At 38.9% G+C, this 26,799-nt stretch overlaps 1 protein-coding gene across 2 annotated transcripts in view; it reads right to left on the bottom strand.

Moving 5' to 3' along the window:
* Positions 1 to 5,065: 5,065 nt before the first annotated feature.
* Positions 5,066 to 26,799, bottom strand: part of DENND1B (DENN domain containing 1B) — a 165,664-nt gene continuing 143,930 nt past the window's right edge. For both annotated transcript variants that reach the window (XM_075156553.1, XM_075156554.1), the window contains 3 exons: positions 15,392 to 15,471; positions 13,976 to 14,192; positions 5,066 to 12,739 (listed from right to left, as the gene is read on the bottom strand). In XM_075156553.1, the coding sequence (XP_075012654.1) occupies positions 12,188 to 12,739; positions 13,976 to 14,192; positions 15,392 to 15,471 (849 nt within the window). In that variant the 3' untranslated portion in view covers positions 5,066 to 12,187. The remainder of the gene's footprint in view (positions 12,740 to 13,975; positions 14,193 to 15,391; positions 15,472 to 26,799) is intronic.

The raw sequence follows: 26,799 nt of genomic DNA, 5'->3' as shown, positions 1-26,799 counted from the left end.
TCCAAATCATAACTTTAAATCATCTTTTTTGATCAGAGAAAAACGACACAGCCCTTCATCTGGTTTTATGCTCTTCATGGCACTGTTTAATGCATGACATTTTTCTCAGCTCAGTATTGTGTATGACCTTTCAGATTTCACCTGTAGTTTCAGCAAAAGTGCAATTTTCATTGGCATGTATTGTAATAACTAGCGATGACAAAAATGTGTGTTTCCAATTTAAACCCACTTAGCTTCATTTGGCACCTGCGCTAAACTTCACCTGGCAGTAGAAATTCAGAAACAGTGACAGCAACGTAGGCACTGGAGGAGCGAGAGCAAACCGAAAGGGCAGGCTCTGCGCGGCAATCTTAACCATAGGCGACCGCTTGGGCTGCGAGCCCTTTTCACCTGTACGCACAGCTATTTGCACCGCAGCCTGTTTGCAGCGTACAGGGAGTCACAGCGTAGGGCAGCCTCCGGTTAAATAGCTGCTTTCTGTCCCGCAAAATTAATAACTTAATGTCTTCCATGCAGCTAGTACAAGGTATTAACAGAATTTGAGGTGTTACCCCTAAGTGATTTCACAATCTTTGGCAGATTAGAAAAGCATAAGTCTGCAGGGAAGATGTGTGGGGTGTTTCCATGTATTTTTGCTCCAAGTGTAAAACAGCTTAAACAATTGAATGCGGCTTTAGCTGCCCTTAATCATCTCCTCAGCAAGCAGGCAGACGATGCCCAAATGACAAGCTGTGCGCGTCCCGTGGTGACAGGGCACCCTGCCCCTACCACAAGCCAGCTCGAGACCAGCCAGGAGCCCAGGCGTTATTTCGGAGTAAAAAGCTCCGGGCTCTCCTTTCAGGCAGCCTACGGCACTGCTGTTCGAACACTGTTTCGGGCCTTGGACGCCACGACCAAGGAAGATCCACAGGAGTCACCTCGACTCAGACCCCACTCCGATGACGGAGCAAAGAGCGAACCAGGAGAGCACGAGCGGTTTCTGGCAGCGCACCCTCCTGTGGCGGTGACCCCAGCTGTCCCAGAGATTAAGATATTTCCTTGGGCACATAATTATGTCAAGCGAGGATTGTTTAAAGTAAGTCAGCAGCGTGACGCTTTCCTTCTTAACTGCATAAGGCTTCAACGTCCAGTTGAACCAGCCCGGTGCCTAAGCATTTTCTTTCCGAGGGATCTGTCCCGGACCACAGACAACTACGTCAAACCCGACCCCAGGGAGAGGGAGGCTCTGCCAGGCTTTTGCCTGAGAAATGAGCCCGACAGAGAAGGTGCAGATCTGCCTTTCGGGGGTGGCCCTGTGCTGGCACAAGCGATTAAACCAGCCCAAGAAAAGATCATTCCAGTTCAAAACTGTGGGTAACAGTGACCGCCGGGCAGAAAAATGTGTGGATGTGCTCAAGACCCGCATGGACTAGATTAGCCTGTGTTTGTCACTCAATCCTGGGATGTATTTTTCTCGTGTAGCCTGCCGAGATGTAGAAGTCGTTCGTCAAATTTTCTGACATTGGGGAGAAAAGAAAGAAGGGGAAAAAAACCCAATTACACAGGTACTGGTCTGTTGACATTTAAAATGAGACAATGATGAGCATAAATAAAAAAAAGGTTAAAAAAAATCCTGGGCCAGCAACCCAAAGGACCAAAGACAAATCACAAAATAGGATGCAACTAATTAGGCTGAAATGCCAACAATGTTCAGTATATCGTTCAAAGTATCCGCTGTGTCAGACTGCTACCGTGACCCCCAGTTCAAATATGCCAAGGGGAAATGTAGAAAAGGACTGAATCGGGTAAGTTAAATACAAATATTTTAAAATGACATTTTAATTTCTACCTCACCATTTTAACATTTTCAAAATCGTTAAATAAGCATGTCGCCTATTCTCAGAGCAGGCCAAATGTCAGGTGTTTGTATGTATTATTCAGCTGAACATTTTAAGTACATAATCCTTCTCATTGCTAAACAGGTGGTATTATATTAACAGGTTATTTTCTTAAAAGGAACAGTGAATAGAAAACTGCTGATACTGTACAGTGTTTTTTTATTGAATGTGGAGCCAGTGCTAGTATGGAACTGAACAAAGGTTTGCAAGGAGGACGGGGGAAGCAGGCAGCCACAACTTTCTGCTGTACCTATGAGTTCTAAAGCACATTTCAGGGCACTGGGACCGGGTCTCAGAAGTAATCTACCACAATTTAAATTAAGTCACCAATGCTAAACCACTTTCTAAAAAACTGGGCTCCAGAAGTTTTAAGATGAGCACATCAAGGCTAAAACCTGAAAGTCAAAACCGGTTTTTTAATATTTGGCCTTTGAACAGTCCAGGCTGAGAAAAGCACCTTCTGCCCATCTCGAACACAGAGAAATGTTTCTCTTCATCATTTAGGAAGTGTCTTAAGATAAACCAAATGAAGTGATTTTATACCAGGATAAAAATACTCACCTTGGAAAGTGTATTAGTTGAGCTATTCGTAGAACTATACATACCTGAAAACAAACTTCTGTAGGCAAATGAGTCTTGTGTAAGCTCTACACGGCAGAGTACATCTTTGCTGTGTCACATCCATGATACTGAGTATTTTGCAGGACTTAACAATTAAAAACAGGTAACAGATCTAGAAGGAAAAGGTTTGCAACCAGGTTGATAGATTCTTTGTAGCCCATGTTGTACCTTTCTTTTTTGCTGTGTGTTGGGTTTTATGGCTGTTTTGTTCCCCATGTTTCAGTGATAATTATTTGAGGGAAGAAGTAGACCTGAAAAAAGAAAATCAGTGGAGCAGTATGCCGTCAGGAGCCTGGCCCTTCGACTTTCAGGAGAAATGTGAAATAGGCAGCCACAGAAAGGAAATGATATATGGCCCATAGCATATTCCAAATGTGCTTCCCAAACTTTGCTTTTAGAACTAGCACTTGTTTATGTTTCATACAGAATTTGTAACAGGATTGACAGCCTCTGGGGTTTTAAAGCTTAAGAAGCTGCTAGCATTTTTTCTGACTGATGAAAATCTGCAGACTGACTCCGCTTTATCTGAATACCAGCAAACCCACATCATGACTTCAGGCATTGCTTAGATTTTTGTTGTTGTTGTTATCGCTTGTCACATCAAATAAAAATCTAAATCCATGCATTTGATAAAGTTACTTTTCCTTTTGTGAACATGAGGTTAACATACAGTGAGTTCTGGAAAGAAAATGAAATGCTTTGTCCGTCATTCAGGTATGGCTGCAGCTGCACTGTGTAAAAGTATCTTGCAAAATCAATATTCTCGGCTGTTTTTGAAGCACAAACAACCAAGAAGCTACTAATGAATAGGAGCGTTTATGACTTCTCCTAAACAAGTCCCCAACAAGACACTGCTTTGAGTTAGATTTTTCCCTCAAATGCCACAACTCTTAATAACATGCCAGCTTTCATGCTCAGGGTGCTACCATGTGACTGGTACACCAAAGCCCTCTGAAATAATTCATTTTTCACAGATGCTTGGCATAGCTGTATCGACAGGAACCGTCCTGCTGTATCACCTGTGTAAAATTTGCCAACTTAGACTAACTTGTCTTATTACCTCCTCTTTTTCGGTCCTTTCCCATGCTTAGGTTTGAAAGAACTTACTGAACTGCAACATCCACGGGAAGCAAGCTGCACCCACCCTCTCAGTCCCCTGAGATAACAAACGAAGGAAAGGAAGGAAACTTAACCTGAAAGACTTGATCTTCATACTTGTTCACTCCTTCTGCAAAAAATTAAAGGCGTCTACATTTTTACAATGCCCTCCACTGGCTCATAAGCTGGACCTGTGACAAGAGGTTCATTATCACAGCCCTCTGTTTTAAGAGCTGAATAAATACGTGGGCACGTCTACTGGCAAAATGAAGAAATGACTCAAGATGCGCTATGCTTAATCTAGCAGTGAAGATCCTTGCACTACCAGCCTTCACAGCTTGTATCCCTCTGCTAGCTACAGCAAGCTGGTACAAGTCTAACAGCAAGCGTTAAAATCACACCCTCATTGCTTTGCATGAACATAATTTTTTCATCAGTTGTGGATTGAGTATATCAATATGGAAACCACAGTCTCTATGGTTTGTCTGCATAAGATATCAAAATGCTTTTAATTTACAAGAGTGAATCACAGATCAGATTATACTGTATCGCCATTTAATGTAAAATCCTAACTGAATTATAGTTACACATTTGCATAAAATGACTCAGCAAAGCAACTATATTAAAAAGCTAAGTCACATCTGATAACACATTCATGATGTGTTATTGTTTCACGTGTTACTTAGCCTGCCTAAGTTACGAATAAAGCCATACCTCCGTCTTCATTCGGGATCCCCACCGAAGCCAGAGGTGCCTCCGCGGCAGCCGCTCCCCGCCAGCAGCGAGGCGGCGGGAGGGAGGGCGGCGGGAGGGCGGCGGGAGGGCGGGCGGCGGGCCGGCCAGCCCCTGACAGGGGCCTGGTGCCAGGGCGCGAGGGGAGCGAGGACGGAAGAGCAGCGAGGCCAGGCTGGCAGGCGGGGGCTGGCAAGGCGCGGTCCCAGCGACGCTCAGCAGCAGACGGTCTGACCCTTCAGTCAGATCCCACCACAGGTATTCCAGCCGGCCGGGCGTCCCTCTTCCCTCGCTAGCAGCATCCTCAGGACCTCTCTGATACTTACTCGGCTTAACAGTACAAAAATACTTGGTGACATCATAATTAGTATTATTCTTTTAATATCCAGTGTTAAAAGGTTCAAACCTAAGCACCCATCAGTTATTACTACTGCACCTTCTGCATGCATTTTCCCCTTAATATCTCAATTTCTTAATCTATAAAATGAGATAACATACCTACTTTTTTGGTAAGAATTTGAAGATCTACAGAACAAAATAGCTGCTTAACAAGTAGGCATGATTAGCTAAGATTTTTCAAAGAAGCAAAGTACTACTGGAATTACAAAGGGCATCAGCATTTAACTTTTGTACTCTATAAACAGCAATTAGTAAGAAAACACATTCAGTTTCCTCTATGTTTGAGAAACTGAAATGGTGATTCAATGGAGAAAAACTTCCAATATAATACAGTATCATTGTATTATTTTAAGCTATATGCCTGACGAGCATAAAAATGCTGTTCAGATCAACCCATCAAACAAGAACCTGCACCACCCGAGGAATTTTGATATTTAAGTTTTATTTTATAGTACAGTGTTGGGCACTTTATGGTAACGTGGAGTTCACCAAAAACTTCTACTGACGCCACAAACTCGGAAGAAAAAAAACCCAACCAAACAAACAAAAAAACGACACCACACATCACAGCTCGTTTACTACATCTACACAGTGCGCTACTGACAGTAGTCGAAGGTCTGAATTACAGTTCTTGCGATGACTTTGAACAGTAGTCCAGAGGGAGTAAATTCTTAGATTTGGTTCTAGTTTATTAAAGGTCACTAACTAACTAAATTTTTAAAACTGTTAGGACAATGCTGGTTATTTTTTTTTTAAATCTCTGAAATTATTAGAATTATCAATAAAACCTCAAAACATCCTGTACTTCATGTCTTTCCTATTAAGTATTAAAGGCTCACAACAAGGACATTACCAGGAATGGTTTTCAAAGGTCAATAAAAAAACGTTCTGAAAAAAAATTAAAAGCATTGGGATACATAACGTTGCTTTGTTCCATGTCGAGGCATTACTCATCTTATCTGACAGAGATCTAAAAATAACAAACAAACTGTCAGTTGGCTAAACATGTAAGCATTTTAAATTTCTCTTCCTCCTCAAAAATCATGAAGTAACAGACATGATATGCTTGTGCGTAAGCTGCACCAAGACTAGCTGTTCCACAGTGCTTTATTGCCTCATTTCAAGTATATTAATTTAAAGAAGTTCTCAAGGGAAAACCAAAGGTTAAAACAAAATGTACATCAATATACAAAGAAATTAATTTACAAAAAATTAAAAGGATACTGGCAACATTAGTAGATATTTTAAGTAATGACTTACAATAATTAGGGATGTCACAAACTAAATTCTTAATACATATGGTCATCACCATGAACTCTCACCTCATTGGTGGTACTGAAAAGTAATGCTTAACTCCTCATCTTTTTATCAATGATAAACAAATGATCAAATGATAAACTAAACATCATAAATTCTAATATTTAACCTTACTTCAATTTAACCAGGTTATAGTTTTAAGAATGACCCGGAACTATTGGTATATGAACATTGGCTTAGGCCTTATTATTTCCATAGAATGTGACATCCATAATCATTCCCAGTCATTGGAAATATACATTTGCCTCATTAGAATATGTTCTTCATGTTTTTATCATACAACCATATTTCAAAGCTACATGTAATTTTACACATTTTTGAAAAATACCATTTCAAGGATCTGCTTGAAAAGCAGGTGTGCACTACTAAACTACATGGAAACAAGGAGAAATATTGCACAAAATTCACTGAAGATTTGAAAGTCAACACATTTCCTCCCCACAACCAAGTAGCTCCCTTATTTTTAACAGAAAAAGAATGTCAATTCACACAGAATCATAACAAATGTCAACGTACTTGAACTCAACTTACTTTTCAAATGCTAATACTGTTACTGGACTCTAAATACAAGTGTCATTAGTATTGACCTAAGTAATAGTACAAATTAATTTGAGTACCCTTTACTACCGTAAACCTTGAAGTAACTTCCAGCTGTGTTACCTGCTTCATACCCTAACCCAGCAGAAAATGGTAACGGCCCTGCCAACTACACGGATGGTGGATGGCCCTCTCCACTAAGGTGGCTGTGGACTCATCAGGCAACTCTAATTAGAAGTAGTTTAGCAGCTTCCAGGAAAGACCTGGAAGTACTTTCCATTGGCCACTGACTAAAACAGACATTACAAAGCAAATCAAGGAAGGTTTTGCACAAAAAAACCATACCATCCCTTTTCCATTCCTTTATTTTCAACCACCCTGAAGATCATGAATTTTAGACCAGCTGTGGTCCATGCCTTTGGGATGAAGTTGAGGGCACGTTCTATTCAGCCCAGATTCTGTTAACAGATAAACAATGCTTGGCAAAGACATACACATCTAATAGCAGCAAAGAAGTTACTGAAGACAAGTCACATAACCATTCATACTGTTTTTGCTGGTGCATTTATTTCTACATTCATTCTCCAAAGATTTACCACAATATGGTGGGAACAGACAGCCTTCACCATCCTGAGCTTTGCAATAAGGAAGCTACTTGCCTCGGACAAAATTTTATTAGCGACATTTGATTAGCCTGAAATTTCAGGCTGCTGGGAACACGCTGGCTGGAGTCTCACAGCATCCGGACTAGAGCCTGGCACCAAGAGAGAAGATGCTAACTCCCTTGGAAATAAAGACCACCCTTGACCTTGCCCTGCGGATTCAGGGATGTCAGCGGTTACAGGGCTCCATTCTGCAGGACAGGGTACTACAGTCAGCATTACACAGGGGGTGCATTTGCAAAAGGGCCTCATGCTGGCACTTTGATTATTGCATGAAATGCTTCTTCAATTAATTACATGCATAGAGAAGATTTTCGATGCTCCTAGCAATTCCATTAGACAGCTGCACCAATGAAAGATTGTTCTATAGGACTGAATATGATTGATTGTAGGTGGAGAAATAGAAGCTCTTTTAAAAACCTGGCTTAATTGCTCTTTTGCCTAGACTTTTACATTGTTTACAAGAACACAAGGTTGTAACTAGCTCATTCTAAAACCTGAAAAGACATCTAAAACAGATTTTTGAGATCTAAAACACTCCTCTAATAGATTGGGTGGGATTTTCAAAAGCACCCAGCATGTGTCTAAAACTCCAGCTGAGGTCTGTTTTACAATGCCTGAGAGGGGACTTCAGCCAGGGCTGAGGATTTCTGATGACCCCACCGAAGCAGCAGCAGTATCACTGAAATGCTAAATGACAATGAAGGGTTCAGTCAACAAGTTCTATGACAACTTCTACAACTACATTTTTCCTTCAAAACAAGTCTATTTTTTGGAGCTACACAACGCCCAAATATGTGGGATGGAAGAGCAAACCACTGCCTACTCTACACAGACTGCCCTCTGCATGCTTAGAGGGTGGGTAGGGCTCACCTTTGCATCCGCAGTACTGTCCTTCCCTGAATATCTGCACTGTTTCTCACATTTTGCATCTCTATACACAGGATGGGAAGGCTTTGACTGGGACAACATATTATCCATTCTGCAAATCCCACAGGGGATTAATTCCACAGGCAATATCACTTTTGCCTACACGGCTGGGTTGGAATCACAACTGAGCTAGAACATTAAACAATATCCTGAAATCTGAATTTCCTCAAAGTTATCATCCCTCCTGAGGACTCCCAGTGCTCACTACCCCAGTGGAACAACCCAGGAATCCCTTTCTTTTTCTACTGCCCTTACTTTTTTCCTCCCAGACCAAATGAGCGATACAGCTCATTTCAGGCAGACATCTATGCAAAATAAATTCAAAGATATTAAATTCAAGTCCTAGTTTGACTGTCTATGTCAGAAATTTGTTCCTAAGTGTAAGTAACAGATTACAAAGCTTAATCAAATAACCTGGTATCTCCCTTAAACAGGAGAAATGGGAAGATCCTGAGGAAAAGAGATGCCTCTGAAGAAGACCTGACTAAGGTCTTCTGACTAAGCAGAATTCAGTTCTCACCAGTAGCTGGTGATGAATGTTGATGATTTTCAAAGACATTAGAAGGATTTCCACAAATAAAAAGCATACAAGTATAAAACTTGTAAAAAGTACTGGACCTGGACAATTTATCTTACTATAGAACCCAATGTGGTAACAAAAATACTGTATATGTGGCCAATAAACAGTTTTATATTATCACAAGGACAGAAAACAACAGTGTTGAACCAGAAATATCAGTTTGGACTCTTATCTATTTGGTAATTGGTAATTCTGTTTAAATAAGGCACAAATATTAGCCTTTTTAAAAGATCACTGACAGTAAGTGGAAAAGATCCTGTAATATTACAGACTTAAAAATGTACCTACAGTTAAATTCAACATAGATATAAGATCACGTTATTTTTGAACACATACAAGGTTCAAAACCAAAAAAGACACGCTTTTTAATGACTGTAAACACTCTATGGGCTTTATAAATAGTAAGGAAAAATGCGGCATAAGCACAGTAACTAGCATTTTGATGGCAACTAAAATAAAAATAATTCTAAGTTGAATTTTACCTTCCATCTTTTAGCTTAGCTGTTTACTTCTTTTCAGCCTGCATTTTCATGCAAGGAAACAGAGAATTATTACCACGATGCATCAATTTTGAACGATTCCGCTATCAAACTTCCAATTTTATGATCCTTATAATAACTATAAGAATATTAGCAGCCTCACACAGCTTCCATATTTTTCCCACAAAGGTGAGAATGGGACAATCTATGCGATAATAGGAGTTCAGTGCCTAACTCTCATGTAAAGCCAGTAAGATTTATTTCATCGGAGAGGCATTTCTGAAAACCATTTTCTGGCAGCATTCCTGGACTTATGTGTTTGATGGTTTTGAAAGTAATGATAGCCATAACTTCTGAATTTTTTCTATTTTTCCCCTTAAGACATTAATACTGTTTATTATCTTTAATACATGAAGAAAATAAAACATCATCATAGATGGAACCGTGGACAGAAACACCATGTCAGATGCAGAGGAAAAGAAAAGGTGAAACTTGAAATTCTCATCAACAAAATGCAAGGATATGAATGAGAACGAGTGAGAAGTGCTACAAGAATAGAGACCTTTGTGTTGCCTGTCTTCTCTTAGACACGTTTAGCAGCGCTACGTTTGGTTAATGTTTAGTACCAGCAAAGGAGAAGAATGCCCTCTACCGAGTCATTAATACCACCTCTAAACAAGTACGTACGAGGTTGCCCTGCAGCTTTCTCATCGGAACAGCACCTGAGCCACCTGGTCTGACCCACCTGGAAAGGTTACAGCTAAGATTTTAAATAATTTGTATGATACTTTTGATTTTAGTAGTGCAAAATATTTTGCCAAATAACGTTTTTATGTCAAAACCAACCACTTGCAGCTTACATACCATGTTGATACACAAGAGGAAACCATCGGATAGATAAATACTTCGGAGTACAGACCTCTGGACATATCACCTCTAACTCTGGAATACTGAGATTCTACAGCAGTGCAGATTGCAGATGCCCTCAGGAATGTTCATGCTCTAATCAGACGGACATTTCTGTAAGATTTGCACTTTTACAACCTTTTACCTTCATTGCACTGATTAAAAAAAAATAATTCTGGAGTCTTATCCTCAGTGACAAGTACTGGCCCCGCCCTTCTCATTCTGGAACAAGCTGAAACTTTTGCATTAACAAAACCAAGGTCTGACTCTACTGCATCTCTTTGGTAAAGCATCAAACATTGCCTCTGTAACGATATGGATCCATTCCCTTAGGTCAGCTGCCTTGTAAAAAAGCAGCCAAAAAAACCCTTTCCATTTGTGTTAGCTAGAAAGAAAATTCATTCATAAATCTCAATGTGGCAAAATAAAATTTGCTACAAACTACTATTAGATATTATAGTGCAATCTGATCCAAATACTGATCTCATGAACATGCTCACTCAGGCCTATACTGAGACTAAGACTAACCATTCATGCCAAAGAGGGAAAGAAAGAAAAAAGGTTTCTGACATGAGTTTAGAAGAGCAGGAGAGCATTCTTCTCAGGCACAGTTCCTTTTATACCCATCTGTTACTTCTGCCAATCACAGATATCCTTCAAAGTTGACAATTCCAATCTGCTGAAACTTACTTCGTGCCTTTCCTGTCCTAAGCTATTGTGGAGGACAATGTATGTCTGGTAAGGTGGAGAGGTGGAAAAAGAAAAGGGGAGGAACATTAAAAAATAAACAAAAAAAAAAAGGAAAGAGCTGCTCCATATAGCAACAAGAATTTTCAGACTTTCAATATCCAAATATTCCTCAGGAACACTGCCAGAAGGAGGACAAATGCTTGTTCTAAATACAGTATAAATCAAGTCCATTTAATCTCCTTCACTGAATTTAGAAAAAGATTTTTGGTTGTTCAACTTGGCTAAAATGAGAGTTGGATATATGTAGTCTCAAGCTGAATCTGTAATTTAAGTTTTCTAGTGTTACAAGTAATTTTCAATCATGACTGTAATAATTTAACTAAATGTGATTTCTAGGTAACAGTAATTCAATCTACCTTCAAAAAGGTAGCTACTAAAAATGGAAAGAAAATAGTTCAGAAGAGGCACAAATTAGTTTCAAACACTACTAAACTGTAGAAAATAAAAAATAATAGAAGTCTATCAATTCCACTTACACTTCCCTTTCTGAAAATTTTTAGGTGAAATAGTTTACCTAGGGAAACCGGATAATATGTCTTTAAAGTGTCTTAGTTGTAAACAGAAGTTAATAAACGTCACATTATAATTCAGCACTTCACGTACTTTACAGAAGAGAGAAAAACACGTGCTACCTTTCTGAAGTCTGGAAGACAGGGCCACAGTTCTAGTTTGGAGTAAGTTCCAAGTTATATTCACAAGAAACTCCTTAATCTAAAAAAGTTTCCTTCCCCCCCCGGCTTTGCTGAAGCAAATTCTTGCCATGGAAAATCATTATTGCTGTTTGTAGATTTGCATTCATCTTCTAAGATAGTTAAACCTCTTCTCAAAAGATTAAGGCAATTATTATTCATTACAAATATTAATATTTGTACATTTCAGACAAATCAGATTGGTCGGTTCATTTCATGCTTAACAGGATTAATATAGTACCTTCAAAACCTGGTTACCTGTTAGGTGATACCTTTCCTGCCGCTTAGAGGAAGCAAATGCTAGGAAGCACCATACACCTGCTGTATTTTTAGCACAGAGACTAACTAGTACCTGATTTAAGAGTGCATTCATATATTTAGTTCCATTTTGTGGACCTAACTACAGTCAACAAATGAACTGGGTAAACATAGAAGCGGATGTCCCAATGGCAGAAAATGCATACTCAACTGAAGAGAATTATTTTTATAATTGAAGATCTCTTATTCCTTTTTCATCTTTTGGTTATCATGTTATATGCAGTTATATGGAGTCCTGAGTAGTCTCCCTTTAACTTCTAACGGGAGTCAAGTTTCTCTTCTCATAGTTTTCTTATGTTTTATTTCCACTGCTACTGCTGGATAAGCTATCCTTTGAAATATTTAAACCATAGTGAAAAGCAGAACTCAGTTTACATAATGACACCACTTCTTGAAGAAGCCCACCCTCTTCTGGAGTTTCGTTTCCTTTCTTCCCATCTTTCTCCCAAGGGACCAGAATGGATGGATGTTGAGCAAGACTTCCTGGGAGCTGATGTTCTGAGGTATTGCTTAGTGTTTCATTCTGCTTTGCATACTTACAGGAAGAATAGCCTGCTTTGAAACTTTCTAGAGAAGCAAACTGGGCACTTGATTGTGCTGGAGATGGGGATGTCATACTAATGGTGTCCATCTTGTCAGTAATAAAAGTTTTGTCACTACTTTCTTCTTCCAGCCTTGAGAGACATTCTCTATGGCCACCAGAAGAAACTTGCTTCCTTGGCGATGGAGGGAGCTGCTTCCCATGGAGGACACTGTCATCCTGACCGAGGTTCCACTCTGCTTGATCATTAGCACTGCTGCAGAGCAGGGTAAGGTTGCTCTCACTAGGTGCATTCGACTTGTTCTGAAAGAACGAACATGTGTTTATAGTTAATGTCACAAGAAACGTCTCTACACTGGCACTTTTGAAACAAAAAGACTGTAATGGATTTTGTGTGTTCCTAAATTATGGATCCCCTTTGGGTTCAATGTTACAAAACAATGATCCCAGAAACAATGTAAGAGCAAGAGTTTTTACACTTCCTTGCCAGAACACTGTCTCTCTTATCCTGCGGATTGCCTTATGTAGAAAGGATCCCCTATCCATTCAGTCTTTGCACAAGCAGTTTTGACAGTGAACAAAGACACACTTTGCTGGTTTGTACCCATAATATGAGAAGGAGCTGGACTAAAACTAAAACCAGATGGCATTTCCTCTTTGCTTCAGTAATTAATTATACCAACTTTCAATATTAAATTTTTTTGGCCAAACAAACAAAAATGGGCATTTTATTAAGGTGACCCCCGTGTGACACTCAAAATATAAAATTTTACAAGCTTTTTAAACATTTGCATCAGAATTTGCTGTTCCAGTAACGAATCTTCTACTTCTACTATAGGATCCCTTTCAGCAAAAGTAAATGTTGGACAGCTGATATAAGCTGGAATTCAAAAATACTAACATTTTTTTGGCTAACATCACAGCAGTGACTTGGTGAGGGCTTTAAGGTTGTAGGCAGCAGTTTGTTTACACTACAGGTCCTGTGCAACTTTACCTAAAAAAGGATCAAAGAGCCCTCTCAGAAAGCTCTGGAGTACTATTCTAGCAGTGTTTCAGGTGCAATTACCACATAGATCCCATGACTTAATCAAGATGGAAACATCACCATATCACCATGACTAGTTTAAGGATGCAAGGTGAAAATTGAAATAAATACCTTCTAAACCGCATTAAAAAAAGACTAAAACCAGCTCTGGGAATACTAGATTGAACAGCTAAATATAATATTAAACTATTTGATTAAGTAAATTATTATATTATTCACAACTTTATATGTGGTTACTGTTATAAGGGAAAAATACTGTTCCAAGATGACTTGGTAAACTGGACAAAGGTGTAACCAATCTCTTGGCTGGTGAAAAACCTCACGCAATGGCCAGCACGGCTGTGCTGTTACGTAGCCCTAGAAAGACACACTAGCAATTCTAGGGCCTATGCTGCTGTGTCTGAGCTGCATGTTGTTGATTCCACAAGTGCAGGATTCCACTATAAAGGGATTGGAGTTTTGGATTGTTTTTCAAATGAAAGCAGAAGACTAACCGCAGTTTTGTAATCAATGTCATCCATTGACCTAAAGAAATCCAGGCTCTTTGCTCCTGAGAGCTTTCCTTGATCTGAACTGTGTGTGCTCAGCGTGTCCAAAATCTCCCCAAGCAAGTCCATTTCTCCTTGATGCTGAGGAGTTATTCCAGTTTCACCAGAATCATCACTATCATAAAAGTAAGCAGAAGCTTCTTCACTGTCTTCTGATGATAACCTGAAAACAAAAACTTCCATCAGATAGGAACATAAAAGCCATTTTATTACAGCTACTTCTGAAAGTAAGTAGAAGAATGCGTTCCAAGACTTTTGAAAGGGAACATAAACCCGGAATTTCTTTCTCCTCAAGAATTTTCCTAAACATAGATGTATGATATCTGTGGAGATGCAGTTACCATTAGCTGGTTTTCCTGTCTCCTGGCTCTTCTCCAACCACTATAACTGTTATTTCAAGTCACCTTTAATTCGACTTCCCAAATCTTCCATCCAAATTTTACAGTTATTCCACACTTGATTCCTCTTTTCCCTTGTCTGCACCTTATATTTAGGTCAGTGTGCTACACCTCTCCAGCTAACCTAGCCACATACTTTGTTCTAGTGGCAAAACTCTCATACTGCAACTCTTCTTCTGTTATATGACCAGATTTACTGGAGTACTGCCTATCTGCAAGGAGAACTGGTGCTTTTGTCTCTTATTTTCTCTTTCATTCATTGCAATACCCTTACCTCTGACCCCCATACTACTGCAGTCTTTCCCTATCTCTGTCTATCCAGAATACTACTACAAAGGGCATTTCCATGGCTCACTGTTTTGATGATATCCTTTGAACACTTCAGTAGCTCCCTCTTCCCTACTGCATCATGGCTTAAGCTGCTTAACTTTGCTTTCAAGGTCCTTCATGGTTTATATCCATATGTTCATTATCAAAAATCATCTCCTGAATTCAATCAGAGAATGCCTCAATGCAGCTTAAGCCTAAACTTATGATTTTCGTTTAATTCACACATAGGAAGACCTTGATATAAAACTCACAAGGCAACATTTCTCTTTCAGACCCTTCAGAAAACTTTCCATTGTCATGACCACAACACAAGACTTATTCTTTAAGTCACTGCCCACCATGTTGATGAATATTATTTCGCTGCTTCTTTGTGTATGCAGTCTATCTTTTTATCTTGAGTCTTTGAAGACTGAGGATTATGTCAAGCTCTTCTGGCACTATAAATAATGAGAAGATATAATAGCCTGTCCCTCTTTTTAAAAGCAGATTTAATCCTAAACTACTTGACATCATCTAGATCAAGAATCACGCTAGCAGCCTGGACAGGAGAAAATGCATCACTTGAACTCAACTTTGCTAAATAACACTAGTTACCCTTTCTCCAATACATACACATACATCCAAGGCTTCTTACTTGCTTTTTCTCTCCATTTCATCATCATCGTCTTCATCCAAGACAAAATCCTGGTTACTGAGATGCTGGTTGAAACGAGTCTGGAAGATAGAAAATTAACATTATAATTTTTGTTTATTTTTGCTATTTCAGCATTACTTATTTGGATACTAGCTGCCACTTTACTCATTAAGACTTCCTGAGCCTTGATGAGGAAAACCACGTATCGATCAAGTCTTCTAAAGGTTGTTATAAGAGGATGCGAAGTCCTCAACCGTCACCAATTAAAGAGCAAGAGAACCATTTTTCTTCATGGCCTATGGAGGGCCTTATTATTTATGCAAAGCCTGGAGTGCCTTACTATTTATGCAAAGCCTTGATTAGCAGAAGACTGGCTATTGGAGGAAAAACATCACTCAAGTCTACTACCTACCCTTTCTTGCAAGTACATCACAAAAAGCACTGTGGTTTACTACTTTCTGATAGAAATATTTGCCAAGTTTTCATTGATGTGGTCTACTGAGCATGAAGAAAAATGAATTTTTGAAGTAGCAAATACAAAAGAAGTCAGGACTCTCTTTACATAGCTATATTTATGTTAGGGTGTTAAAAAGAATTGCAGAGTAAGTAGTATGCCACCTCGAAAACTGTGCACTAAGAATGCCTTTGTGCAGGATAATTTATTGTAAATTACAGTTAACTCAAAGTTAGCATACACTCAGAGCATCCCATGGGGAACTTGTGTAGAGTAGCTGGTGTGCTGTAAATTCACACACTAGCATACTGAGTACTCACTAACCCCGCATATCGCATTATTATTTAGCAAACAGAACCAGGCTAAAGATTTCTACAATACTTGAAAAAACGTCTCTGTCTTCATGGAGTCATAGAATGGTTTGAGTTGGAAGAGACCTTAAAGATCGCTTAGTTCCAATCCCCCTGCCATGGGCAGGGACACCTTCCACTAGACCAGGTTGCTCAAAGCCCCGTCCAACCTGGCCTTGAACACTTCCAGGGATGGGGCATCCACAACTTCTCTGGGCAACCTGTTCCAGTGCCTCACCATCCTCATAGTGAAGAATTTCTTCCTTATATCTAATCTAAACCTACCCTTTTTCAGTTTAAAGCCATTACCCCTTGTCCTATCACTACATGCCCTTGTAAAAAGTCCATCTCCAGCCCCCTTCAGGTACTGGAAAGCTCCTATAAGGTCTCCTCAAAGCCTTCTCTTCTCCAGGCTGAACAAGCCCAACTCAGCCTGCCTTCACAGGAGAAGTGCTCCAGCCCTCTGATCATCTTCGTGGCCCTCCTCTGGACTTGCTCCAACAGGTCCATGCCCTTCTTATGTTGGGGGCCTCAGAGCTGAATGCAGTACTCCAGGTGGGGTCTGACGAGAGTGGAGTAGAGGGGGTGAATCACCTCCCTCGACCTGCTGGTCATGCTTCTTTTGATGCAGCCCAGGATACAGTGGGCTTTCTGGACTGCAAGCGCACATTGGCGGGTCATGTTGAGCTTCTCCTCAAACAACACCCCCAAGTCATTCTCCTCAGGGCTACTCTCAATCCATTCTCCACCCAGCCTGTATGTGTGCTTTGGATTGCCCCGATCCATGTGCAGGACCTTGCACTTGGCCTTGCTGAACTTAATGACGTTCACGCAGGCCCACCCCTCAAGCCTGTCAAGGTGCCTCTGGATTGCATCCCTTCCCTCCAGCGTGTTGACTGCACCACACAGCTTGGTGTCGTTGGCAAACTTGGTGAGGGTGCATTCAATCCTACTGTCTGTGTCGCTGACAAAGATGTCAAACAGCACCGGTCCCACTACCAACCCCTGAGGAACGCCACTCGTCACTGGTCTCCTGGTCTCCACCTGGACATCGAGCCATTGACTGCAACTCTTTGCGTGCGACCATCCAGCCAATTTCTTATCCAGCGAGTGGTTCATCTGTCAAACCCATTTCTCTCCAATTTAGAGACAAGGATGTCATGAGGGACAGTGTCAAATGCTTTGCACAAGTCCACAAGTACATTTAAGTCAGGAATTTTAGTCACTTGTGCTTCACAAATGACTGTCTTAAGGTCTGTGCATCTCTTATACTTGTTTTGTATCAAAAACCTGCAAAGATTAACTATGCAGGCAATCAATCCACTGAAGAGATTCTGAACCTTGAAAAACTGGCCATAATTTAAACACATATGGATAGAATTTGTGCAAAGGGAAAACAGTGTCAGCTAACTTTAAAGAAAATCATACGCAAGTAAAAAGAAGTGCTACTGCCCACATCTCATCATGCAGTTCACCAAATGCCTGAACTTACAACAAAACCCTGATGGGGAAGAAATATGGGCTTAATTTCAGACTACAAGGAGCTTGGAAGTCTTGTACTGTGAGGATTTCAGTATGTCACCTATTACAGATGTTGTCAGTGTTCTACATGTACCAGGACACTCTGTAACTTTTTCCCCCCCATTATTGTCAGGAATGTCTCAATGTTCACTCTTTACAGACTGACACATTTGTTCTTGTTCAACAAGAGAGGATTTAATTAAAGCAGCAAGTTTTGATAACACTTTCCATAGTTCTTCATCCACAAAGAGGAAACAGGTGGTTCTTAACGTGTTAAACCAAGTAACAGTTGATAGAAAATGAGAGAATTATTAGCATATTAAAAACTATGAAAGAACCCAAACTAAGCTTCATACTGAGCAAAAGTTATAGGACGGAACGCACAGAAACAAACTATTGATATTTCTAACTCTTTCCCAGTTTTGTGAGTTCTTTGTGTCACTTCCATCAGTGTTGTAATCAATCATATCCCTGCTTGTAACTAAAGGGAGGTTAACCACTCTGTCTTAATTGATATTGTTAATTGGTTATCTTACTAATTACTGCCCCAACTACAGTCACTGTTTTCAGTTTAAAAGTTGCTGCTTTAAGTATTTATCTTCACTGGGGCAATTTTTCTTTCTATAATACTGGTAATTCACTACTTCCCCAGGAAAATTCTGACATGACATTCATTGTAATTAAAGCTCTAATCCTGGAACTGACTCTTGGAGGGCAAAACCCTGTCTCTGTCTCACTTTCTTGGAATTTGCATCAGAATTAGATGCTGTCATCACATTTACTTCTACTAATGTAAAGACAAGATTTTGCAGGAAAGAAGGTTCTTTAAGAATGTTGAGAAATTTCAGAAAACAAAACCAAAACTGACACTTGTTTATCTGTAGATGGATTAACTCTGCCAATGGAATAAAATCCCACAAGATAACACTCACTGATATGTCGAAATAATAAATAATGTTTCAAAGAGCATAGATGGCAAGTTTCAAAAAATAAATAAAAAAAAAAAAAAAGAAAAAAAGAAAGATTGTGTCTTTGAGAAACAGGAACTGAATAAAATTAATTATAATCAGCAAACACCACAGGCATAGCAGTGGCCCCTCGGAGCATCTACAAACAATATTATGCAAGTGCATTAGCGAAAGCAAGAATAACATCATATAAAGGAATGTAACAGAGCACATGTTGATAAACCTAAAAAAAAAAAAACCCCAAACCAGAAACTTCTAGTTCCTATGGTCAGACTCTCTCTTTGAAAAATTATTTTTATTACCAATTTAAATGTTCAGGGGTACAAAATTATACGGGAAGACTTTCAAGAACTAAACCAAATAAAATGGGATTTACATACAAAGAAAAAAAAAGCAAAAGGGGAAGGAAAGGAAAATATCTGGCTGTAAATAACAACATTCTCCAGAGTTTACAGCTCTGTGAGCTGGCCACGGAGACAACAAGCAACACATGTTTTTGAATAGGTGACTTTCCTCTAGGAGCTGTAATAAAAACGACTGCAAGGGAGGGGTATGTCCAGACTTCTTTGCAAAGAAAGAAAAAGAAAGAAAGAAACTCTTAATAAATTCCAAAAGGAGAACCATAAATCTTTTTCAATGCTCCACTAGGCAAAGTGACACAGTACGTGCACCTGCAAAAGCTGTCAAAGTCATTTAAGAAGTCCTTCCATTACTGACGTACCCTGCTGTTTGCAGTTATTTAAGCTTTTAATTTCTGTCTTTTCTGCATTTTGAAGTGTGTAACCTTTTTTATACCTTTTTATGAAAAAAGGACAGACTTCTGTTTCCTTCCTGATCAGCATTCTAATAACAACCAGACCATTTAAATTTATTACTGCAAGAAATGATATGGTAACACTCCTTTCTTGCTGCACCAGAACTTTATAAAGTCTTAATAGACTGCTGTCATGTTTTTTTCTATAAAATAAAGCAACAAACTTCTTTAAAGTACTCAGTTGTTTTGCTTCTTCCAACTAGTTCTGCTTACACAGTAAATCTATTATTTAATGATCTACTTTATATCAAAACATGAACTTTTGCTATTTCAAATTTTTCTCATCTTCAGGCACGCTGCACCGCAAGAACCCATCTCTCATCTTGCTCAGAATATAAGAGTTCATGATACTTAAAGGCAACAAGCTCACGCTCTCCACAAGCCACTGTTGAACCATGAAGCCTGCATGTAAAGCACGGCAAAGGAACAACTGCAGCCAGTGTGAGGATATATATCCTTTTCGTATACATCGTATATATTCTCTTTGGTTTCTGCCCCACTTCAAAATCTCATTCTGCAAGTAGTCTGCTACCTATACAGTCGTGGTAATGCTGATCACTGAAACCAGAAAAAGAAGGTGCTGACAGTATAAATATGGGTAGAACCAAGCAGAGTGAGAATAAGTCCTTAATCTTCTTCGGCTTGCTGGTAGCCCTCAAAACGTACTACTTTGGCATAAAATTGTAGACGGAATACATGAATGCTAAAGGATTTAAATGTGAGATGGTTACATTACTGATTGGGCATGAAAGTCAATCTTTGAAATGTCAGCTTTTTATTTAATGCTAGACCTTTCAGAAGCACAGCTTTCTGGAATGAGTGCTTATTGATCGATACTAAAGCAGGAAGTTTAACAAGGCTGCTATTAATTGTCCTCAAAGTGAGAAACAAATAATCTTTTGATAAATAGCAGCACACATATAATTTCACATTTACTGGCTACTCATTACATCAACACATATAAAGTTTCAAGAAAAGAAAAATATCTACTATGGTTTAAATCTTTGAAATACTGTTTCCTTTTTCTTAAAAATTTAAAGATTATTCATTCAGTAAGAGAAAGCAAAATAAATACAAGTCCACTATTATTTATGATTCAGTATTTTTTATTTTACCTATCCTCCTCTACAACCCAATCACAGACATAATGATGGCTTCACCTCCAGTAGGGAAGCAAAAGATCTCTCAATCAAACTTTCTAGTTAAGCACAACCTGTTGCTTTTCTCTCCGGTTAAAGACTGCGACCTAAAGCAGTGGGTAATGAAATCAGAGGAAAGTACTTCACATTACACTCCACAAGGGCTGAGACTGATGGGGGAAGAGGGAAATAAGAGAGATAAAAAAAGAAGTACAGTTTCTAAACTTTCTCTTCTTCAATGCCCTTCTTTTTCTGGGACATGGTACAACCAACCACAGGCTTAAAGTAGTGCTAGGGATACCAATTAGCTACATGGACACCAGACCAGGACAGATGCAAGCAATAATTCTAGATTAATTTCTAGAAATGGTCCCTTCAAAAAATTACTTGCGTGCTTTTACTCACCGAAAGTAACACAAAGTAATAATGCCTCACAAAAATAAGGCTCTAATATCAGAAAAGTTGTCCTGGATATAAATTAAATATATATTTTCTAAGATGCCATATTTGCTTTTTAATTTTTTTAAATTATTATTATAACACAGGACTCATGGATAATTTAGAAACTATTAATGTTAAATAAAAAAACACTTCATCCTTCCTAGGATAGAAACCTCTGCTTTAACAGATTCAGACATATAGATGATGCAGTTGAAAGAATATGAAGTGGTTGGAAACATCCACAGCTGTATGCCATGAGACAAAAGTGTCATCAACTCTGAGATCCTGTTAATTAAAATGATAGGGAAACAGAGATACACAAAAAAAGTAGGTTCCCAATGACAGAAAGAAATCCTTTTCTCTGACAATAAAGAGCCTGCAAGAGCAGGAAATCCCCAGAAATCTGTTTGGAGACATAGACAACCAGAAACGTGTAGATAAGAGTGTGGGCACAGTACTGAAATTACAAGTAAGCTGTAATGCAACAGAGATCTCCACTGACTTCTGTAAAGTCAAAGGAAACATTAATATCTGTGCCAAGGTAAGGATGATAAATTTGTTGAGATACTTAGTCATGGATAGCACATTATAATTATTTATGTTCTGAATTACTGTGGTGAAAAATTAATAAACTCTAAGCTTCCTACCTTTTATGTATGCTATACCCCTGAACACAGATAATATTTGAGAATTTTGTAACGCTGCTTTCGATTTTTAAGGATTAATCATGGTTCTGCAAATATTTTTCAGAAATAGTTAAGTTTTTCTCCAAAACCTTCCATTTTCTCTGAAGAATCGCAGACCATTGTTCCCTCAGGAAGCCTGCACCACCTCCTGTCCCTCCGAATCAGACCAAGATCCCATGCTGCCCACAGTCAGGTATCACCTCCAAATAGCCAGATCTCGCTCGCTCTTCTCAATGGCACAGAGGCTATTCTTAGCGAAAACGGCCATTTTCAGCTGACACACGCTGGCACCGTGCCATACATCATTCTAGCTGCAAAGAGTGCACCATCTGAAGGCAGCCTGGCTTCACTTTAGTTGGCAACAAGCAGAAGTGTTAGCCTTTTAAAATAGGACAGAGAGATTTTTCAGTGCTATTAGCAACAACTAAAGTGAGCACCCCTTTTATAAACAAGTATTCTTTACAGATTTTTTTTTTTGTGGATGATTTTAAGAATCAGATTCACCAGGCAGAATTTCCAGTTACAAAAACTAACAAAGAAAAACATCGCCTATTTTCCTTTTCTGAAAGAATTAATGCCCTAGGTTTACTCAATGATTAGAGGGAAGGGAAATGACAGAATGGAGGGTTGAAGGGGCCACTGTGGAGAAAGGAGCAAGAAGATAAGGGGGAACACGTGTCAGAAGAGAAAAACTAAACAGTGTCCATATGCACAAAGGCATGTGAATATCCATATGCACAAAGGCAGAAAAGAGAGCACGTTTTTGAGGTAACAGGAAAGTCAAGAGACCTGGAAGTAACCTGGGTGCACAGTGTGTGACTTTAGTGAATCAAAACAGCTACAAACCCAGCTTGTCTGGCTGGAACGTGCTACATATTTGCTACAATTCCTAAGCAGGTAAAATTAAATCTTTCAGTTAAAATGTGCATCATATCCTTACATCAGCAGAACTATCACATGGTAAAATCACTGCTGGAAGCGCTGTTTGTGGATCACGTGTGACTTTTTTCAAAGGAAAACTTACCAAAAACCCTAAACATGTTAAATGAATAAGTGACTGAAGTTAAAATGTATGATGTGGATGTGATCCTAAACACAAACATCATAATACCTCCAGACTTCAAGATTTAATGGGTAACATCAAATAACACAGAACTTTAGACAGATAAAACCTGAGCAGCACTGAACTCTGTCCATCAAACCTATGGACAGTGGAATAGCCTATTTGAGGGAAGGTCTGTATGAAGCATGAAAACAGAGAGACTAATCACAGTTACAAGAAAAAAAGATTGTGCCTTAGAAACAGAAATACTGACTCCAACCACATTTCTGTCTAAGGCTCCCAGTCAGAATAATTAGCAAGGAATTGCCTCTCCTTGTTTGATGCCTTTTGCTCAACAAAGAAGGTCTTTCTCTACAGGGTTCTGGGAAACATGGATGACACTCGGATTTGGATTCCCTTCACTAATCTCAGATACTTTAGGGCCTAAATTAGAAAATAAACAGCAGGAGAGAGGCACCATCAGGACGTAATCTAGATTCTAGGTGGGCTGAATTGCCCTTTGGCATGCCTCTCTCTCTCCACTTTCTGCAGAAAGAGCCCAGGGTAGCACTGCTACTAACTTCAGCATCTCAGTAGCGTCTAAAATCAGACGGGTTGAATCTGGGCTTTCACATTCGGAGATGCTGAGATCCCTGTAGGAAGGGCTTTTCCTATTTCTTCTACTTCTTTTTGTCCACAGCCAAACTTTATTATTTAATTTAACTTCTTCATTTTTTTCACTCTTATGTACAGGATTAGATAAAGAAAGAAAAGGTTGGGGAACATACAGTACTAGAGCTTAAGTTTTAGACATAAGGTTGTGCTCTCCAAATTTTCAGGCCAGAAGGCAAAAGCAACATGGAAGTTGGGACACAGATCCCGACTGTTGGCTGACAGTTCTTCTGGCTCCCTGCTTTGGCTAGGTGGAGCCAAAAGGCGACCCGTGGAAGATAGAAGATCACAGCAGATGAAAGCAGAAGATACCACTGTTACATTAAGATGTCAAATTCTCCTGATGAAAAAAAAAAATCCAGTTATTTCAATTAAGAAAGGTTCATCCAGTTTTGAAGGTACTTTGTGAAATAGCATTTTTCTTTCAGATCCTTCAGAAAAAAGAAACCTTGGTAGACATACCAGTATGGTTCATTCGTTTGTAGAAGACCCTCAGAAAGGCTGCCTTTCTATTTGTTGAAAAACTAAAATAGGTGACAAGAGTAGCCAGAAAAAGCATCTGCAAACTTTTTGCTTGTGTAAATGTCTCTCTCAGTAGGATAAATCAGACATAGATGTGCTAATGACTTTGCCCTGAAAAAACCAACTAACTGCCCACTGGTCAACACACAATTTCAGAGTGATTTCCTGACCATTACCCTGTCTTTCCACTCTTTTTTTTTTTTAATTGGAATCATGGTAATTAGTGGAGAGATTTCTCAAGTGATATTTATTGCAAAACTCAAAGAAGGACAGGCAGCCACAAGGTTTACGCTGGTTATGGGTGCAGAACGAATGGCAGAACTCTACTGCGGAGACTTGCAACAGTCCTTCACTTAAAACTATGATGAGAAGAGATCGGGGCAGAGAAAAGGAAAGAGCTCACACTAATAAAAATACTGAAATAAAAAAAAGCTTGACAAATTTATATTGCTTCTTTTTTCTTTAAATGTGTTCACTGACTAAATTAAAATCAGTCACTGTCACTGTTTAGAGGCAGTATCTACTATCTTCTTGCTGGGGGGAGGTTTGAGCAATCTTGTAATTATACCTCTACTTAGTATGTATATTCCTGAAAATAACATTATGCATGATACACAAAAGCATCTAAATGTTTAAGTTGCACAAAATCCAGATAATCTTTCAGTTAAAAAATAAAGGAAGTACCGCTTGATTTCCAAGAGGTCTTCTGTTGTAAAAAGCAAGGTTTATACACTGCGAAGGATACATGTGTGCCTGTGCTACTTCGGAAAGGTATCAGAGCCACGAGAGGGCACTCTCGTAATCTACAATTTGAATTTTTGCTGCCTGGATTTTTCATTTTTAATTAGAAGGAAACCTCACTGTTTTGCAGAATGAAGAGATCTTACTTGACACACCAAGACAAAAGATTTTTCTCCAAATTAAAGGAAGCTAATGATATCTACAATATTTTGAAATTACACCACGTTAGCTAAAGAAACAGAATTTACTAATCAACCAAAGCTTACTTCAAAACTGTATTTTACAGAAACAAAATGTGATTTACATTAAAAACTAGCTCTTACTGTTTATGACATCTGTCAATTTGTAATATTTTAGTCAATGAGAGTAGAAGATACCTCCGGCTATATAACCAGTAATATCTGTGGATGCTAGGCATAGACGTGATCAGAAGCACATCATCTGAATCCAAATACAGGTAAAGGCCATTAATCAGAGCTTTTATGTTTCTGAAATTATTGTGGGGTTGTCTGCAGGATTTTTTTTTTCTTTTTTTCTTAAAGGGGTTCAGTCATCTTATACAGAATATGTATATCCAGCACTGCATTATCACAAGCATTTCCTCTCCTCTTTTATGTTCCTGGGAAAAAAAAAGTCTTCAGAATAGCCCACTCTCACCACCTTTTTCAGGTTAGGAGGGTAATCAGTTACTGGAAGCCCTTTGTAGCTAATGATTATGTCATTTATTTTACTGGCCATTATAGGGGTATTGATAAATGGGGCACTCCTGAAGGTAAGGTTATTCTGAACACATCTTCCTGCCTGACACTTGCTATCTTTGTTGAACAGAAGCCAAGTATACCTACTGCAAGCTGAATTACATATTGTCTAGTTACTAGGATATACTGCAATAAAAGCATAAAATCTACATTTGCTTTTAAAAAAGAATAAAAAATGGTAATTCTCTTCTGTTTGTGCATACCAAGAAAAAAGTTTAGTCTAACTTGGCTTTTATATTACCTTATGCAAAAGTGATTTTAAAACCTTCTTAGACACTGTATTTAGATCCTGCAAAGTTATGGGAAGTAGTTCACTTGGTACCTCGATATACGAACATTTAAAGTAGTGCTGACACACAGGGATGCCTGGTAAATCCACACTTAGAATCCAAATGCCCAAGTTTCCATTACGGCTGCAAGGTAGTGCATGCCTAAAGGTACAGGTATTACATACATTTCCTTAGAGACAAGGGGGCATTGCTAACTTACTAATTATGAAGTGAACAGGTAGTTCCTATTTAGTATTCTGCAAATCTTCAAGAATGTTTTATTAGCCCCTAAATACATTAGTACTATTGACACCCTGAAATGCTCTATCTTTAATAAGCTACCCTATCGCCTGATATAACACTAAAATTACAAAGATCATATTCATGAAAACAAACAGATCTTCCTGGCATTCTATCCAGGCTAATAATAAACACGTGCTCTTTTTAATTATATATTAATTGGGAACAATTTTATAGACCTCTCACTGCATTTAGGCCCCTGTCTACACAGAAATCTGCATTACGTGGGAGCATATAATGAAACAGAATTAAAATAGATTATGCAAAAACTGAATGCACAGTAGTCTAATACATGCACTGCCATACCCTCCTCATCAATAGTTAAAGGAACTCAGCAATATCGTTGGCAAGATACCGCAAACAGAGTTGAAGCAATCTCATGCTTGCATTAATTTTTATTTCAAAAATTTTAGCTGGTAATTTCTTGTATCTTCTACATACCTAATTAATGTAGGAGATAAAACATACCAGAGACATATTATTAGATCTAGGCATGAAACAGTTAACAGCAGTGCACATGCCAAGGTTTTAATAAGGCTTAACAATAAAAAGCTTCAATCCTCCACTTTCACTAGATTTTGTTGTTGTGGTTTTCCCTTGCTCAGGGCAATCCATCTGTTAATGTTGACTTGCAATATAGTTAAGCTCGCACACGTATAAAAAGCCTAGAAAAACTAACCTAAGCAAGAGTAAGCTCAAATGAGTATCATAGAACTACAACAATTCATCTT

Source organism: Calonectris borealis, chromosome 8, assembly GCF_964195595.1.
Source record: "Calonectris borealis chromosome 8, bCalBor7.hap1.2, whole genome shotgun sequence".
Taxonomy (NCBI): domain Eukaryota; kingdom Metazoa; phylum Chordata; class Aves; order Procellariiformes; family Procellariidae; genus Calonectris; species Calonectris borealis.
Note: the sequence above shows the minus strand (reverse complement) of the source record. Positions and strands in the feature narration are given on the sequence as shown.